Source organism: Pyrgilauda ruficollis, unplaced genomic scaffold, assembly GCF_017590135.1.
Source record: "Pyrgilauda ruficollis isolate IOZ18807 unplaced genomic scaffold, ASM1759013v1 scaffold14, whole genome shotgun sequence".
Taxonomy (NCBI): domain Eukaryota; kingdom Metazoa; phylum Chordata; class Aves; order Passeriformes; family Passeridae; genus Pyrgilauda; species Pyrgilauda ruficollis.
In genome coordinates this window covers 11,481,085-11,495,770 of record NW_024512543.1, presented here as the reverse complement: position 1 = coordinate 11,495,770, position 14,686 = coordinate 11,481,085, and the positions used below count along the sequence as shown (strand labels likewise).

At 38.7% G+C, this 14,686-nt stretch overlaps 1 protein-coding gene across 1 annotated transcript in view; it reads left to right on the top strand.

The window, feature by feature from the left end:
* The window catches only part of HSD17B12 (hydroxysteroid 17-beta dehydrogenase 12), an 83,703-nt gene extending 69,419 nt beyond the window's left edge, over nt 1-14,284 (top strand). Inside the window, 4 exon segments of the mRNA XM_041460027.1 lie at nt 2,388-2,469; nt 5,787-5,852; nt 12,286-12,435; nt 12,585-14,284. Coding sequence (XP_041315961.1) covers nt 2,388-2,469; nt 5,787-5,852; nt 12,286-12,435; nt 12,585-12,689 — 403 coding nt within the window. The 3' untranslated portion in view covers nt 12,690-14,284.
* The last annotated feature ends 402 nt before the right edge of the window (nt 14,285-14,686 follow it).

The following is a 14,686-nucleotide window of genomic DNA, read 5'->3' as shown; positions in this document are numbered from 1 at the left end:
CTGACTGCTTCAAAGAGACCAATACACAGAGCTTCTGCAAGGAGCTGCTATTAATGTTTTGTGTTTCCAAGAGGGTTTTCTTCGCTGGGTCAGACCATTAATTCACTCCGTCTAGGTGGTGGTCACGACTCCTGCTAGAAAGTTGCAGTGTAGCCAGACACTGTGAGACCTGTGCCTGCAGCCTGCATGTCAGCCTCTCTTCTAAAGCTTCAGTTTGTTTTAAGAGCATGAGGCTCGTGTTTATCCATATCAATGCTTATCCTTCTTTGGATCCTGTTAAGGTTTTGTCTTCAGTTAAGTTTTGTAGCAAGTACTCCTTAGTCTGAATATGAGAAGAGCACATTCTTTTTTTGGATCTAAGTTTCAGTCTTTCATTTAAATAAATGTCATCTTTCTTTTGTATTCTGAGAGGCTGAGTCAAGATCTTGATTTTTTTTATTTGTTAGTATGTGTACTCTTACTGTGGCTGCTCTTAATAGTCTCTTAACTAAACTGATGTATCAGGCTGAATTTTTTTCTTCTCTTCCCATTTCTTAAATCATCAGTTTCTTAATATTTCTGTTTAGTATTTGGAGGGATAAAGATGGTTTGTAGATTGTAATACAAGATTTTGGTGGTGGTGGAGGATCTGTCCCTGCCATTCCCAGCATCCTGTTGTTTGGCTGGTTTTGATGACTGTTGCACAAAATAGAACTCCTTGTTCAGGTTTTTCATGGAGGGGACAGTTGGTTTAGAGTCCTGCAAGGTTTGTGATTAATTCAGAATTTTTTCTTTAGTATGCATTATTTTGGTTATTGATAATAGATTATTGATGCACTCCTAATATTAATTTTTCATCTGCCATTTCGTAGTCTGTTCACATAGCACCCTGAGCTTTTTTAAAAGTTCCTTATAGTATTTTCCAATCTGATAATCTCTTAAAAAATGCATAAATACTCTTTTTATTGCTAATCTCAATTTGAGCTCATAAATAAATATTAGTCACCACCTGTCTTGATATGAAAAACTTCTACCATCCACTGTTAACCTTCTGCTGTCTTGAAAATTCCTGATTAATTTGTGATCTTACGCTTTCCATGCTACATATTTGGGTCAATGTTACTACCTTATTTCACCAGCCAGGCCTGACTGGGAAGTACTGAAAAACACAATGAACTTTGGCAAAGGTGTTTGAAATCCTGAATGACTGAAATTATTCTTCTCTATCACATTTGCCATCTCATTCCTTGTGACAAATCAGTCACAGATGTAATTTACACTCATATCATGGCACAAGCCATGCTGGTTTGAATCTATTGTCATGGTTCCCAAAGCATTTATATTGTTTTCATTTCTAACAGTGACTTAAATTACTGTTTGTTTTTAAGATGGTTACTTAAATGATTGTGGCAGCAGTGATGTAGGGTGTACGTGGTTGAACACACATGATGGAAACTCGTGTGAATGTGCAGGAGTTGAGCTGTGTGATGTCTGCCTGCATGAGCGTTCTCACTGCACTGAGCATGGCATACATGCTATGTTCAGGTAAACTGGCTTGAATTTCCAACAGGGTAGGAAGAACTAGAGATTTATCTTTCAGTATGTTGGACTGTCTTGCAGGAACTTCTAACAGAGTAATTGCCCTAATTTGCAGAAATCTTTTAAAATTAATTATTTTATCTACCTAGCACTAAATATGTCTGGTTTCGTAGGTAAAACTAGTCTCAGAAATAGATATGGCTCAAATCAGTCTACATTGGGAGGTCAGGAGCCTTCCTGTCCTACCTGTATATGCTTTAGAATGGCTTGACAGAGCAGGTGGTTGCTAATTTCAGGTATCTTTACCAAAATACTGTTCATTAATACCTTCGGTGTTACTGTAATACAGCTGTGAGACAACTTTCATTTTCTCTGTTCATCCACTGAATATCTTCCATATTTATTAAATTCTGTATTTGAGCAGTAGATTCAGATGCTTGCTATCTTGAAGATCCATTATGGAGTAATATTTTGAAGATTAAAGTAAATATCAAGGTGTAAATCATACAGTGAAATTGTGTTGCCATTTCTGCCATCTTATCCCAAGATGTAGAAACTCCTCTTGAACTTGTGCCAGCTTGACTCAATGGTTTTGCATTGTTTAGCTCATTGTGTGTGTAAATGTGTATAGAAATACAACTTTGATTCTCTTACTGTATTGACATTGGTGTTGTTCCTGATTTATACCAGCTGCTTGGATACTTCTAACTGTGCATAAAGTGAATTTTAATTCAGGCTTTGGTTGGGGTTTTTAAACAGATCTTAATCTCAGTTGCATTCTAAAGGGTGTTTTTAGGCTTGCTGTAATTTTTGGAAACGTGAAAGATCTTTCCTTTATTTCATTGTAATAGATCTCTGCTTCCTTCCAGATCAAAAGGGATAATCCTGAATATCGCATCAGCTTCAGGGATGTGTCCAACTCCACTGCTGACTCTTTACTCTGCAACCAAGGTAAGTGTTCCTTTCCACACTGAAATCAAGTGTCAAACATCAGGCAACACTTACAGGAATAAATGTTTTGGTGTCCATCTAGTGGTGCTTTCATGAACTAAAAGTACAGAGTTTCTGTCTTGAGTTTTTCCAGTAGTAGAAGCTGGAAGGTTGGAGAAAACTGAGTGCAAGGGTTTACTGGCAATGGAAATGACTATTCTGTGTACTTCCTCATGTATTCCATTTCTAAATGAAAAAGGATGGTTGTGTACTAAGCAAGCTTAGTGCAAAGCTGAGAAAGGACATTGACTAAGTCTAACACACTTTCTTATTTTGGTTTTGAAATGTCTTTCCCCTAAATTCCGTGATGATTCTATGATCTACATTTCATCTGAAGTTCAACTGCTCTGGTTTCAGTTTGTGTCACTGGGACAGTTTCATCTTTTTGAAGCTGGTCTTACGGTTTTTTCCCCCAAAGATAATTTCAGGGGATTCTAAAATGTTGCCCTAAAATATCTCCAGTGAACGCCGTAAAGACAGAATGTGGGTACCCAGCATGGAACTGAGGCATATGTGATAAAACAGAATGCAAGAGACATTTACACTGGTATTAAAGCAGTATGTCACTACAGCTTTTTCAGGCATACCTGGTAATTACCTTGAATATATCAAACAACTAAGTCTAAGCAGAACCTTGACAGGATGAAGAAACCTTCAGTAGTGTCATTCATGTCAGAACAGACTCATATTTCTTCTAGACTCTCAGTAACATCTTCATATTCCCAGAAGGGAGTTGATGCACACTATTTTATTCATACTGAAGGAGGGGATATTTAAGTTTAGAAGCCTGAAGTAGCTTTAGGTGATAAAACTTCCTCTTGAAGTAGCTATTTCCTGAGAGGACAGTTTTTTGTTTTAATGCAAATGGTCACTTTGTTGTGGCAGTACTTTCAGCTTTATGGAATCAGTTGAGCTTCTGATTTTAGTGATAATGTGTCTCACACTGCTTTGGTTAGTCTTTTTTTTCAACGGGAATCTGAAATGTTTCTTCCCCTCCCCTTAAAAAGCTAAGTTACAGGTCAAATAATCTGCCTATTCTCAGCACTGCCCATCTTACCCTACAGCAAGATTAGTAAGCATGAAAGTGACTCCCCTAATATAACTATAGAAAGACTGTATCTGCAGTTTCTAGGTTTCCCCCCTTATCTATTTAAAGGGGATTTAAAGCATAATACCCTTCAGGTGTAAGTCAATGACTTTGACTAATTATCAGGAACAAATGCAGTCTTTAACCTTCCTGTGGAGAATTCCCTAGTTTACACTGGAATGAGGCTGTTTTAAAGGAATCATGGTGCTATATTTTGACAGGTTTGTCTACCTGCATTAATGCTAATGAGAAGTGAAATATGATTATATCATTTCCCACCTCACCCCCATGCCTTTACTGTTTGAATTTGTTATTAGATATTTGGATATTCAAGGAGAAGAAAATTTCTAATATGTAATGCTTATCTGCTTATTCAGGAAATTTTTACTTAGAGAGCATTCTTAAGACTTCAGGTTCAGTGTTGTTGGGGGACTTGAGCTCGTGGAGGTAGAAAACCCAATTTGTCTTGAAATAAATGCTTCAAGAAGAAAAACTCCAAAGCTTATTTGTATACTGGAAGTTGCTTTCTTTTCTCATGTAAAATTAACATTTTCCTTATAGCAAGCTCTTTTCAGCCAGTAGAGAAGACAGTCTTTTGTACTTTGTATCTGGAGCAGTAGTTAACATCAGGATTTTTCTCATGGAGGAATAGTTAGAAATTTGAATGATCAGAGCACTTTCGTTAACATAATATAGTTCTTTTTAATAGATTATCAGTATACTCTGTGCACTTATTACACATGCACCTGACTGCTGTGTTCAGAGACTTCAGTGAACTATTTGACATGTCCATGCAGGTGCCTTACTGTTCAAGAGGATGTTCAGAGGATTCATTTCAATAGCTGCTGCTAGGCCAGACTTTCAGTCTCGTTCACGTTGAGTACTGAATTTTGTTATGAACTTAGGGGAGAGGGAGAAAGAAAAAACAGCTGAACAGCAGATAAGCTTTTTATGGTTTAAGGTGCCTCCTGCTAGCTTATACATGCAACTTGAAGAAGAAGAGTAAAAGGACGTACCTGCTATACAGCAAAATCCAGTTTTATTTCAGATCTTCGAAGTATTCTTAGAAGAGTGTCCATAGAAATAGTCCAGTAGTGTGGGAATGTTTCTGTTGCTTCTTGTGTAGGCTGAATTCAGTGGGATGGCCTGTATAGGAAAAACACTGGCCACTGCCAACTTTAAGTGCTGGCTTCAGTTAGGACTTGTGTAAACCACTGGGGACATGGTGACCAAAGGAGGACTGTAAAGGAGGTGCAGTACTAAAGCTTTGCTGCTTGGTTTGAATCTGGTGTGAAGCAACTGCTTCTTAAATAGTTGAATTAATTTACTTAGTATTTATTTTAGCTTCGAGCATGGATGGGATGGTTTAGCTCATTCAGTTGAAGGTAGTCCATTCATCCTACTTGGCTGTATCACTTCTCTAAAACAAGAAAGCATAGTAGCAGAACCTATTTTGTCTCGTTGGACAACAGGGTAAGGTGGAAATGTGGTTTAGAAGAATTTGGGAAGTGGGAATCTGTGCTGGTTTGAACTGCTGAGTAGCCTTTGATTCTTAGGACAGTATTTCCTGGCAGGGTTAAGGAGGCAGCTGTATCAGCTTTGAGATCATCTTGAAGGCAGGGGCTAACATCCACCTTTTAAGCTCTTTAACTTCTTTCTTTGAACTTTCAGTCTTGCAATTTCTAGAACTTCCAGAAGTTTGGAAGAGAATCTGTGGAGGTGGACTTGAGGATTAGGAAGAAGTGTCACCATAGGGTGGCATTTTTTAGAAGTGTAAAGGCAAGAAGACTAAGTGTTCAAACACTGTGTTATAAAAACCATGCACAAGAGAAACCCAATTAAATCACTCTTAAAAATATCCAAGAAGATGACATAGAGTGGTGAACAATATGAAGTTGTCTTTTCCTCTTTTGACTAGGCTTTATTTAACAAATCTAGTTTCTTTTTCTTCTAAATTAAAAAGGGGTTCATTTGTTTAGTTAGAGCCTTGCTTCTGTAAAAATACTTCATAAGCATAGAGTTTCTATTTGAATGGTATTGCTCTTTTATGCAAGGTTTCTTTGAAAACCTAGAGTTTTCACTTTGAAAACAGGAACTCCAAATGGTAGCTCAAACACTCTTACACAAAACTGTTAAACTAGAGTTTCCATTGTAACCTGTAGCATGCTGCATGTTTCCCTTCTCTCTCCAGGCTTTTGTGGATTACTTCTCCCGAGGCCTCAGTGCAGAATACAAGAGCAAGGGCATCATTGTGCAGGTGAGTAGTTTGTTTCGTGTAAGTGTGGTTACCACAGCAACATTGGTGTCTTGGCAACAAAAAGGAATCAGCATATTCTCTTATTCATGAATGTGTGACACAGATTAAGGATAAGGATTTCCTTTGATCCCATTAGCAGCTTTCTTAAATTACTCTGAAACCATGGGTCTTGAAGCAACAAAAGACATGGTTTGATTTTGTGTGGTTTTAGCTGATGGTGCTAATTGAACTTTTATGGATGGAGTATTGCATAAAACTGTGCACAGTGCTGTAGAATACATCTTTATGAAGCTTCATCTACTGGAATACACTTGTGGAATGCATTTGTACAGGCATTCCATGGGTAACAGCTTGAACAACGGGAATAGGAGAATCCCTGCAGTGTCAGTGAGTCAACTGCTAATCTCAGCATAGTTGAAGAATGAAGAATGAACAAAAGCCTCAAAGAGCCTTCATGTGTAACTGACTGATTTAATTTTCTGTATTGCTAAGGAGTCTTGCTTCATAACCCTCCTTGCCCCCTCCCCATTTGTTTACCTTCCTTGATTTTAATTATTTTTGGCATGGCAGAAAAGCAAACCAAGACAGTTTCTCACAACTTCATAGGATTTTGCTTTAATATCACTTCTCACATACTCTTACTGTTTGCTTCCAAAGCTGGAATTTCCAGCTTTGATCACAAGCAGTGAACCTTCCATTGCTGATTAAACCTGTCCAGAGCAAGAATCAGTTTAATAAAGGTGATATGAGATCTTACCTGCACTGTGAAGACAGTGCAGTGAAGACTCTTTTGAAGTTCAGTTAGGGATCTTGCAAACAGGGTTACCTATGTCCATGGCTCTCATTCCTCTGTTCTGTGTGGTGGTTCTCAATTCCATTTGAACTTCAAGGGCTTTATTAAAGGTAAGGCACAAAGTTGCCTGCTTTAAATGTGTAATCATTATACAAAAGAGCACAACTCTCATTACTGGCTAATACTGTAGGAAAGTTGTTAGCAGATTAAGGCTATGTTACCTTTTTGATGTGCTAGATTATTTTTTTCCTTTAAGTATATTTAGCAAAACAAGAACTTGTCACAAAAAAATGTCCTGTCACGTTTCCTGAGAATGGATTGCATTAATAAAAAAGACAGTTGTTGGTGAACTATTCCCATGTAGTCGCGAACCCTTTAGTGGGAACCTCCTGTGAACCTAGATTTAAACTTGATATTAAATATCTGAAAGGGTGCTGTGTGTTTTGGGATCTGTTGGCAGTAGAGAGAAAGGTGGACCCTGAAAGTCCCCTGAAAGGTGGCCCCTTCCAGCTGCTTGACTTCAGTTTTACACTGGTAACATTATAACTTGGAGTACAGCTCTGAAAGCATGACTTCTCCCCTGGGTGCTTGATTCTGTGCCCTAGCACTCTGGGATGTACTGCTAAACCAGTGTGCAGCAATGGAGGATGCATAAAAAGGTAACATTCTGAACAGGTACAGGTTCAGCATACAGGGTCATTTTGTATGCTCTCAGTTCTTGAAGTGGATTTAGCTGGAATAACTTTCAGTGTTTCATGTCTTCTTGTTACTTTCTCTTCTCACAGCTCCAAACTGTCCTGCAGTGGGTCAATGTTTACCACATGGCAAGGTTTTTACAGCTTTCTCACCACTTCTGCCCTTCTTGATTACTTCTGCCTCCTCAGTGTCTTTCAAATTGTATTACTAGCAGATGTAGCTCCACTATCAGACCGCTGTTGTTCAATAATTTTCATCTACATGCAATGTAGTCCTCTCTCAGTCTGTCACATCACAGTCTCAAAATCAGACTCAAGGAACTGGTAAAGTATTGCCCTTTCCTACATCAGTAGTATCAAGTCTTCTGGGTGGACTTCCTTCCTGCTGAAGTCTGTCTACAAACTGAGCATAGGCCCCTTCAACACACAGCTTCACTGACAATAAAGATAGTGTGAATTTTTTGTGGCCTGTGTTGTGGTACCACATCTAACCTCTGTTTTCTGGTGTTTTCTTAGGCATAGCTGCTCATAAGTTACTTCAGTGTGAGGGTGCTTAGGGACAGATGCTGGCAGGAGAAAGAAGTGTTATGTGTTTGGGATGTGTTGTTTCTATGTGCACCTTTCTCCTCCTCCCCAGATTTTGTCTAAATAGTACTCTTAGCAGTTTGAGAGCAGAATGAAGGAGGAGCAAGAGCTGTTTGTTGATGACTCTGGAGTACCTGTTGAGACTGTAAAGGTAAATACCCCAGTAACTCATGCTTGGCTAGAAGGCATTAAGGACCGTATGAATGTACATAGTATAGGGAAGGTTTTCTAGATTTTGGGTATAGAAAAGCTAGAAAAAGGGTTTTTGATGTCTTACATTTTTAGGGTTATAAACAAATGAAGAATTAAATCTAACTTTCTGTATCTACGGTTATGTTTTCCTGTACAAAGCTTCACAGGTTGTGATAATCTGTGTTTTTGTGACTGGTGTTGCCTTAGGATGCTAAATTCTTGACAGCAGTACTTTTTATCCCTTAAATGTAGACAGTGAATTGCCATTGAGCCATTGAGTTATGTGGGTCTGATTATCAATAGCTGTCACAGCTTCAATTTGTTATGCTAATTTTGTTGCAGGTCCATGTCCTTGTCCTCTTGTTTCAGCCTAAGTCACTATAAGCCACTAATGAATATTACAAGTACCTTCCTGTGAAGACTAGCTGACCTATCTCCTTCAATCCCTAAGGAAGATTGTATCCCTGTTAGATTTTTTTAAGTACATCTCTATAACCTTCAGAAGCATTGCACTTTTAATTCCAGACTTGCCCTTCCAGCTAGATCATCGTCATTGAAGCCAGTTAACTTCTGCCATGCAATACCTGCAGAGTATCACTGTGTGAAAAGCAGAAACAAAGTGCTGGTGGGATTTTATCAGTTTCTTCATATCAGCCTCAAGTATGTGTCTTGCTCAAGTGGATTACCATCTGTGGAAGCTTAGTTTAGATAGTGTTTTTGTTGCAGTGTAGCCTTCTTTGGGTTAGAAATATACTCTTCTGGCAGATAGGTCTGCTTAATTTTTCAGAAGCAGCACAGTAATAGCACAGGTTAAAACTTTGTGTGTGTTTACATGGGGAAAAAGAGGCAAAAGAAAAGAAACAAGGAAGAAGGTGACAGTGACTTTTCTCGAGACTTTCGTAAAGATCTCCCCTTGAAAGATTTCTGCAGACTTAGGAAATTTTTGCTCTTTTAATATGTCTAGATTGCTTGGTTCTTTGACCCTTTCTTTTATTCTTATTTTAAACTTCAGTTAGTTATTGGCATGGTCCCTCTGTACTTCATTACTATGCATAGCAAAAGTATAGTGGTAGAAACTTGCACTATCTGTTTTCTTTTATTGTATTCACTACATGAAATACTAGACTACAATTTCATGAAAGTGTTCATTTAAAAGGATTACCAGAAAGTTTTCTGCCCTAACCTCCTGCTCTCCCAGCAGCTGGATTGCCTAGCAATTAGTAGTGGGATTGCTTCTGGCACTAGGTCATGGGCTGATTGTGGCTTTATCCAGCCAAATCTTGGGAACCTTCAAGGGCAGGGGTGCTGTGAGCTCTCTGAACAGTATGTTTGAATTTTATATTGCTCTCCTAGTAAAAAGACTTTCTCCCTAATGTGCAGTCTGACAGTCTACAGCCAAAAGTTGTCCCTCTTGTCATTTGATCAAGCATTACCAAGAGGAATTTGGCTCTTACCTTCATAACTACCATTGAAATAATTTTAGGTAAGATCTCACCACCAGCTTCCTTTTGACAGCCCTGAACAGGCCCAGCTCTATCTCCAGGTATTCACAAAAGTGTTCTGTTGCCAATGTGATGTCTAATGGCATTGCCTTCCTTCCTCCAAAAGCTTTTTAGCTTTGCTGTTTAGCTTTCTATACAGACCAGCTTTGCTTGATGTAACTCTTCTGTTTCTCTTTTATGTTCCCCACTCTCCTTTTTCCCACATTGGAAAGGGAAGGTAACTTATTTGGCAACGCCAGAGTTCAGGTCTTTTTACTTCTTTAAAAGTAAGATAAAAAAGGTTATAAAATTGTGTAAACAAGCTGTTCTGACTTTGGAGGACTTATGACTTGACTATTCAGGTCTTGAGATCTGACTTCTTACATCTAAATAATATTCAAGAACCCAATTTTGCGTGTGAGCCAATTTTAATATGCATCAGAGCTATAAGCAGTAGCAGATGTTTTAAGTGAGCAAGACACATTGTACTGACATAAGCTACTTTTAAGGCATGTTTTCAAACTATAGTACAGGCTGAGCTTTCCCTGAATAAGGAGAATTATTTGTCCAGGTAGTGTGGGCTATATCTGAATGTAAAATGCTGAAAGGATTTAAGGATTGATTTATTTTTTTTAATCTGTTGTGCTTGTTTTAGATACAGTTCATGAATCTCTGAATTCCTTGGTGGAAGGAAGAAAGGGAGAAAACTAAATAGATTCAGCAGGTCTCTTGATATCTATTAAAAAAGGTCCAGTTAATACAAAGATGGTAAATCTAACGTATCTGAAATTAAGTACCTGCCTTTTTGTTTTCTAGCGTGCATCTGGGAGAAGGAAAAGGTTGGAGTGTAATCCCATGTTTCTATGTGCCATGAAGTCTGTGGATCAATCCAGTAGTGCTACCATATGCTTGCTTTTTCAAGTATCTTCATGCAAAATTGTTTGCCCCTTCATGCTATCCAGTGGTGTAACTGGGTAATGCAGTTCACTTCTGAAGTCTGTTTTGAGTAGAGAAAGAGAACAGATCATGTCTATTGTGCCTTTCTTTGTGGGGATGTTGCAGAAATAATTTGGTGGTGAATAAGAAGCTTAAAATTTTAACTTATAAAAATTTCAAACTAGAGATTCAGGTTAGAAATATGATCTGAACAGTAGTTACATTCTGGAGCTGAAATGAGGTACCTATGCTGCTATGGTAGCAGAATGAGTGGTTTTCTTATCCAAGCATTTGTAGCTTTTGGTGACTTTAAAGGCAATGGTAGCTACTTTCACTTCTGAAGTTTAGGTCTCCATATTTTTCCTTCCCATTTGAAAGTGGACTCATGTAGTATATTATTGAAAGTCCTATTTCTAGACAGAAGGGCACAGTTTTCATGTTCTCAGGTGAAGGAATGAGCAGGCATACCAATGTTTCCTGTTTGTGGTGGTAAAATAGCTGTTGGAACAGCTGTGGCATGGATACACACTCAATGAGAACTGAAGGGGTTCTTTCCCTGCTGTGCTGCTGAGAGCAACAGCAGATGTTTCTGAGTTCAGGCATGTGTGGTCATTCTTTAAGAGACTAACATGGGGAAGCAGGTTTACGAACTGTAATTTGCCCAAATAGAGTGTTTTTGAGATGGTATTCTCATTTGGAGATGAATTACCAGAAGTGGACACATTCAGGCACTCGCTGTTAAGGTATGGCAGTGGGAGCACTCTCTAGATAGGCAGTAGTGGATGGATGCATTGAATCACTGCTGGAGCCACTGACAGTGTCTTAGGAGGTCCTTGTCAAAGTGGTGATGAAGTTCCAACCTCTATAGGTGTGTTGAGTTATGGTATGTTTAATATCTGTTTAAGGGCTGTAGACCAGAGCTTTTTTTCATTACTTTTTTAGAGGCAAAAACTGAGGACAAGTTGAAAGCATTGGCAAAACCATGATCATGAGGAAAGAGCATTGCTTCCTACTGTACAAGTGTATGTGCATTTCCCTTCCTTCTCCAGCAGCATGAGACTTTGGATCCTCTAGGTCTATCTTGCCCTACCATGGACATGCCTTTGTGCTATCAGCATCCCTCCATCAACATATATCTATGCTGCTTCCAAACATGGCTATAAAAGCTCATTAGCTGTCCTCTGTTTCTTGGTCCTTCCTTCTGTCCATCCACTCTGGTACTGAGCCCTGCTATGGAGTTACAAGCTCTGTGTTTCAAATCTCTGGACATTCTTTTCTCCTTCCTCCTCCTGCGTTTGTACAGGTGCCAAACTGAGGAGCTTTTGCTATGAAATTCCTGTCCTGAGTTCTGCACCTCCTTCCCAAGCAAACATTGGGAGTCTACTACAGAGAAGCAACACTATAGCATTTTCTATTAAACAACTGGAATGAAGTTTTGTACTTACAAGGCAGATTGTAAGAATGGCTTTTCAACCCTACGCTTGCAAGAGTGTTTTTTCTAGGGCTCCAGCTGGTGATGTTGACTGTCAGGAGACAACTGAACTGTGTCCACATATGACCCATGGGTTATCTGATTAAAAAGTTCTTCATCTTGTGTTGGGATCCCATTGTGATCTTAGAACTGAAAATAAGGCTGGCTTAGGCTAGAATTCGGTGTACACATTCTGATTTCCAGTTACTTTAGATCCTTGATGGATCTGTAAGTTATCTTGAAAGCATTCCCTGCTTAACATGAGTTTTCCTTTGTGCAGAGTGTTCTACCGTATTATGTGGCAACAAAAATGTCCAAAATCCGCAAGCCAACCCTCGATAAGCCCAGTCCTGAAACGTATGTCAGAGCTGCCTTGGGCACGGTGGGCCTGCAGTCCCAGACCAATGGGTACCTACCTCATGCACTCATGGTAAGTCACCTTGGAAAATGTAAGGATCTGAAGTGTCCTTTGTGTTTATGATGGAAAAAAGAGTAATTAGTACAGGTTATGAAATGCTGAGACCTCACCCCCTCCTTTTATTTTAATTTGGTTTGTTTTCTTGGTTTTTTTTTTTTTAGGGATGGGTCATCTCTCTTCTACCTACATCTACTGCCATTAACTTAATCATGAAAACAAACAAACAAATACGGGCCCGTTATTTTAAAAAAATGAAGGAGAAGTAAGTGAGAAGCAACTTGATTTTGGCCTCCTGTGATTCCTGCAAGTTCCACACCATGCTGCAACATCAAGTAGACCTAATGTTTTAAACATTTCCAATCGTAGGTGTGCTTTCTAACAAGAGAACAGTCTTGTTTTGAGGATACAGATGAAACAAGACTGTTGACTTCTAATATTGATTGAAAAATAGGCTTTATTTGTTTATAGATATTATGAGGGGGGAAGTGCTTTGAACTAAAATTGCGTTGTGCTTTACAAAATACTTTCATGGACTTGATCAGACATCACACTGTTGAGGAACATCTTGGTTGTATGGTGTCCATCATATCTATTATTGTGCTCATGGGTGAAGGGCAAAAAAAAGCAGTTCTCATATATTCCTGGACAGGGGGCAGGAGAGGAAAGGGAGCATAATTATTTAAAAAGGTAACCTAGTACTATTTCCAGAGTATTGACCTCTTGAAGCTCAAGTTTTAGATCCTTGCAAGGATTCTGCACTATCAGTCAGCTCATGAGTGCTCCCCTGCTTACATGGTCCAGTGTGATTTTTTTGGTTATGAACTTGAGGGAAATGGGCCAAAAACCAAAATAAGTATAATAGCTCATCTATAAATATATACATAAAGTAACATTGCAAAAAGCATTTGAAATCTTGGGTCTTGAATATGGATTCTAACTTTTCAGTAATATGTAATCTTCATGATTTGTAATAACATTTTTAAAAGTTCAGTGCCTGTTCTTTGTAATAGGTGGTGATAACACAATGTAGATAAATGTCACAAGTTACATGTTACATGCTGGTTGCTATGTAAAAGATTATGGGTACTTTAAATGCAGAGCTTGAAATTAGTTACTCCCCTTGTTAGCAACAGTGGTTAAATTCTTTTTGAAGTTATGTATCAGTCTGTCTTTCTGGTGAGGTCCTTTGAAATGTGATTCCTGAATATTTAGATGGCTTTAAAAATTAGAACCAGGAAATGTCTTAAAGAGTAGAACAGTTTTCATTTAATTGCATTAAAATTAACTGATTTTTTTTTCATGGTTCTGTTCCAACGTGGAATGTTCCTATGAGGCTTAAGTTACCTAACTCCTGGGCACAGGGATCAGAGTACATGAGAAGTCTGCACTGCTGTTGTCTGTATTTACCTACTCTTTATTAAAGATTTTGGTGTCTAACATTCCTTTGTATAAACATAAAATGTATAAAACTTGCAAGGCAAATGAAATTGCAAGCAGCTACCACTGTTTTCTGTGGTGATTTCCTGTGGTTGAAGAGGGGAAGTTTTTTTCTGTCCTTCAAAGAATAATTTCAAGCTCTGATTTTGAAGTAAGATGTGTTGCACTGAGACATGATTTGGGGCTAACATTTCTGTACATTGAAAAAACCTGAATACCGATGCAATGGTGCTGATCAAATCTGAGATGCAGATCCTATCCCATAGTTTTCTTAATTTTTTGGAACAGGGATGGTGAAGTTGGTGGTATTAGTTCTCTAAGAGCACGTGATTTGGTTTGCTCTGGATCTGATGTGGAAGCATTGGACTAAAAAATCTGTATGTTTTTGACTTTGTAAAACAAATAAACCTGAAATTACTCTTGAGTTTGTAATGTATTAGGTTTTTCTTGTAAAAATGATTGCGGGTACATTCAAGTGTCTGATTGTCCTTTATTGTGAGTAATATCAGTGAAAATTCCTGTACTTTTACATGCCAGAATCAATGCTTATATTAATCTGTTTCCCTGGCTGTCATCTACCCCCTATCTGGGGGGCTTTAGGCACAGCATCTCTGGCCAGTTGAGGTAGGTGACTCTCCTGCTCTGCTCTGCACTGGTGTGGCCTCACCTTGTGTGCAGTTCTGAGTGCCACAATATAAGATACAAAGCTATTGAAGAGTGTCTAGAGGACTACTGTGGAGATGGTGAAGGGCCTGGAGGAGAAGCCTTGTGAAGAGCAGTTTAAGGTGACTTGGTTTGTTCAGCCTGGAAGGGACTGACAGGAGAC